This window comes from Carlito syrichta, unplaced genomic scaffold (assembly GCF_000164805.1).
Source record: "Carlito syrichta isolate Samal-C Ts95f unplaced genomic scaffold, Tarsius_syrichta-2.0.1 Scaffold309286, whole genome shotgun sequence".
In the NCBI taxonomy this organism is placed as follows: domain Eukaryota; kingdom Metazoa; phylum Chordata; class Mammalia; order Primates; family Tarsiidae; genus Carlito; species Carlito syrichta.
Window position 1 is genome coordinate 54,720 of NW_007253382.1, and position 3,769 is coordinate 58,488.

Consider the following 3,769-nt stretch of genomic DNA (forward strand, 5'->3'; position numbering starts at 1 on the left):
GCAATCCACTCACCTCGGCCTCCCAAAGCGCGGGATTACAAACTGAGCCACCGAGCCCGGCTAAGTGTATTGTTGAGACCGCTAATTGTTCAGAACATTCCGCTAAGCAGTACATGGCGTCTTCCCTTTCCACCTTATAACAAAAAAAGGGGTTTTGGGGGGCTGGTTTGGTTTTGAAACACTCATCTCTTCTCTTTTCCCGGCAGCGCCCTTCCCCAGGCTCACTTTGCTCCAGACAGCACTGCTTTGAGTTCCTAGTTTAGGCATAATTTCTTTCTTCAGTCCTGTTCCAAGATATTTCCTACACAAAAATATCTCCCGATTGTCAAACTTGAAAAAAATAGTTTCCTAGAGGACGGCCTAAGACGTTAAGGCTCCCGGTAGCTCCCTAAGGAACGCTCTAACGTAAGGGGCCATCTTTCCTACAGCGGCACTTCATCTTGCGCATGCGCTTCCGACTGCCCGTTGGCAAAGAGGCAATGTTTAGCCCTCTCGGCACCCGTACGTCGCGGGGCGGTGGGGTCGGAGTTTGTGCGATGTGGACTTCCTGCCGGAAGTGGGACGAGGAGAAGTCGAGTGGTTGCTGCCGTCGGGGGCTTGCCGGGCGTGGTCGATGAGGGCTGGAGTCTAATGGTTACTCAAAATTTCCGAGGTGCACAGGTGGATATGATCCCCGGTTTTTCGAGAAGAAGCTAGACTGCGCACGGAGGTATGTTTCTAGCGCAGGTGGACACGTGTCTTGGATGCCAGTTTAGGAGGACCTTAGCCATCACCTTACAAGGGCTTCACCCTTCCACCTGGCTCGCTTTAAAAGGCATTTTCAGACAGACGGACAGAATGCCTAGATTTTAGTCTGGTACAGGTTCCGCCACTGAGTTGCTGTGTGTCCTTGGGCCCATCTCAGAGCCTCGATTTTTTTTCATGTGTACTTTTTTTTATTGAGTTGGAGTCTCACTGTCTTCCAGGCTGGAGTGCACGCTCACGGCCACCGCAGCCTCGACCTGCTGGGCTCAGGAGATCCTTCCGCCTCAGCCTTCCAAGTAGCTAGAACTACAGGCGCGCACCACCACGCCCGGCTAATTTTTTGGATATATTGTAGAGAGGAGGTCTCACCAAGTTGCCTAGCCTGTCTCAAACTCCTGGACTCAGGCAATCCTCTCGCCTCAGCCTCCCACAGTGCTGGGATTACAGGTTTGAGCCACCATGCCCAGCCTGATTTCTTCATCTATAAAATGAAGGGTATTCAAGGTCCCTTCAGTTACTTTTCAGGTCTTCTGAATGTTACTGCCTGTTATATCATTTGAGTCATATAGCCTCGGGGGTTAAAATTGTTGGCCACATTTTAGTTTTGTTTTGTTTTTTTTTGAGTTGGAGTCTCACTCTGTCGCCCAGACTGGAGTGCAGTGGCCGCTCCCGGCCACTGCAGCCTCGACCTGCTGGGCTCCAGTGATCCTTCCACCTCAGTCTTCTAAGTAGCTGGAACTACAGGCGCGCACTACCACGCCCGGCTAATTTTTTGATTTGTTGTAGAGATGAGGTCTCACCTGCCCAGGCGGGTCCCGAACCCGCGGGCTCAGGCAATTCACTCACCTCAGCCTCCCAAAGGCGCGGGATTACAGACTGAGCCACCGAGCCCGGCTTGTTGGCCACATTTTATAAGGAAAAGATTGAAACCCCGGATGACAACTCAAGATTGCACGGGTTGCTTTTGGAGGTTTTAGAATTTGAGATTAGAAGGTTATGGTGAAACTCCATGACCAGATTTCCTTTTTTACATTTCTGTATCATCTGTTCCTGGAACTGGCCTTATAAGCATATACTCAAACTGTTTTGAATGAATGAATGAATCTTAATTTCCTGGCTAATGCTATGCAGATCTGATGTCTCTCCACCACCCTGATCTATAAACAAGTTTAACTTTTCCAGGTATATCCTGTACCTTGCTTGATTGGGGGCTCTGAGTCCAGTTCTGTTGTCTTCAGCTTAAGCACCATGGAGGCACCTCCAGTCACCATGATGCCTGTCACGGGGGGCACCATTAACATGATGGAGTACCTGTTGCAGGGTAAGTGAACCAGAGAGTTTGGATTTTCTGTTCAGCCTCCCTGAGGTCATGAGAGACTGTTACACAAAGGCAACCTGCATGTTTTCTGGCACCCACTTGACTATTTAAACAAATTTTTAATTTATTTTAAATTACGGTGTGGTTTTTGTTTTGTTTTGGTTTATTTATTTATTTATTTATTTATTTTGAGTTGGAGTCTCACTCCGGTGGTTCTTTTATTTATTTATTTATTTATTTATTTTGAGTTGGAGTCTCACTCCGGTGCCTAGGCTGGAGTGCAGTAGCACACTCACGGCCACCCCAGTGTCGATCTGCTGGTCTCCAGCTATCCTTCTACCTCAGCCTTTCAAGTAGCTGGAACTACAGGCACACGCTACCATGCCCAGCTAATTTTTCAGTTTATTGTAGAGATGAGGTCTCACCATGTTGTCGAGGTTGGTCTCAAACCCATTGGCTCCGGCAGTCCTCTCACCTTGTCCTCCCAAACTGCTGGGATTATAGGCATGAGCCACTGTTCCCAGCCTTGTTTGGGGTTTTAAAAGACAGAGTCTCACTCTGTCGACCAGGCTAGAGTCCAGTGGTGTGATCATAGCACACTGTAGCCTTGAATTCCTGGGCTCAAGCAATCTTCCTGCCTTAGCCTCTCAAGTAGCTGGGATTATAGGCGGGAGCCACCGCCCCAGATAAATTATGGTTTTATGTACGTTGATCACATTAAATATGCCCTCTTAATCATTTTTTTAAAAAAATCAGAGTCTCTCTCTGTCTCCCAGGCTGGAGTGTAGTGGCACGCTCACAGCTGCCGCAGCCATGCCCTACTGAGCTCAGGTGATCCTATCACCTCAGCCTTCCAAGTAGCTGGAACCACAGACATGCTCCTCAAGCCCAGCTAATTTTTCTTGATTTATTGTGGAGATGAGGTCTCAACAAGTTGCCCAGGCTGGATTTGAACCCCTCTTGCCTTGGATTTGAACCCCAAGTTGCCCAGGCTGGATTTGAGCCCCTCTTGCCTTGGCCTCTCAAATTGCTGGGATAATAGGCTTGAGCCACTGCACCTGGCCTACTACTCTTAATCTTTTCCTTTTTTTTTGAGTTGGAGTCTCTGTTGCCTGGGCTAGAGTGCAGTGGCACGCTCATGGCCACCACAGTCTCGACCTGCTGGTCTCAGGCAATCCTTCCATTTCGGCCTTACAAGTAGCTGGAACTACAGGTGCGTGCTACCTCGCCCAGCTAATTTTTTTGATTTATTGTAGAGAAGAGGTCTTGCCCAGTTGCCCAGTCTGGTAATGGACCCCTGAGCTCAGGCAATCCTCTCACCTCGGCTTCCCAAAGTGCTAGGATTACAGGTTTGAGCTACCACGCCCAGCTTTCTTAATCATTTTTAAGTGTACAGTTCAGTAGTGTTAAGTATATTCATGTTGTGTAACAACTCTCTAGAACTTTATTATTTTGCAAAACTGAAATCTATTCCCCTTAAACACAAATTCTTCCTTCCACCCTCAGTTTTTAGCAACTACCTTTCTACTTTTTGTTTTTGATTTTAACTACTTTGTACATCTCATATGAGTGGAATTGTACACTATTTGCTCTTTTCTGACTGGTTTGCCTAACTTAGCTTAATGTCCTTAAAGTTCTTTCATGTTATATCATATGATAGAATCTCCTTCTTTGTACTTTTTTTTTTTTTTTTTTTTGGGTTGGAGT

General features: G+C 47.3%; 1 protein-coding gene across 1 annotated transcript in view; it reads left to right on the plus strand.

The window, feature by feature from the left end:
- Positions 1–615: 615 nt before the first annotated feature.
- The window catches only part of MED18 (mediator complex subunit 18), a 9,843-nt gene continuing 6,689 nt past the window's right edge, over positions 616–3,769 (plus strand). Inside the window, exons 1-2 of the mRNA XM_008067094.1 lie at positions 616–709; positions 1,927–2,065. Coding sequence (XP_008065285.1) covers positions 1,993–2,065 — 73 coding nt within the window. The 5' untranslated portion in view covers positions 616–709; positions 1,927–1,992. The remainder of the gene's footprint in view (positions 710–1,926; positions 2,066–3,769) is intronic.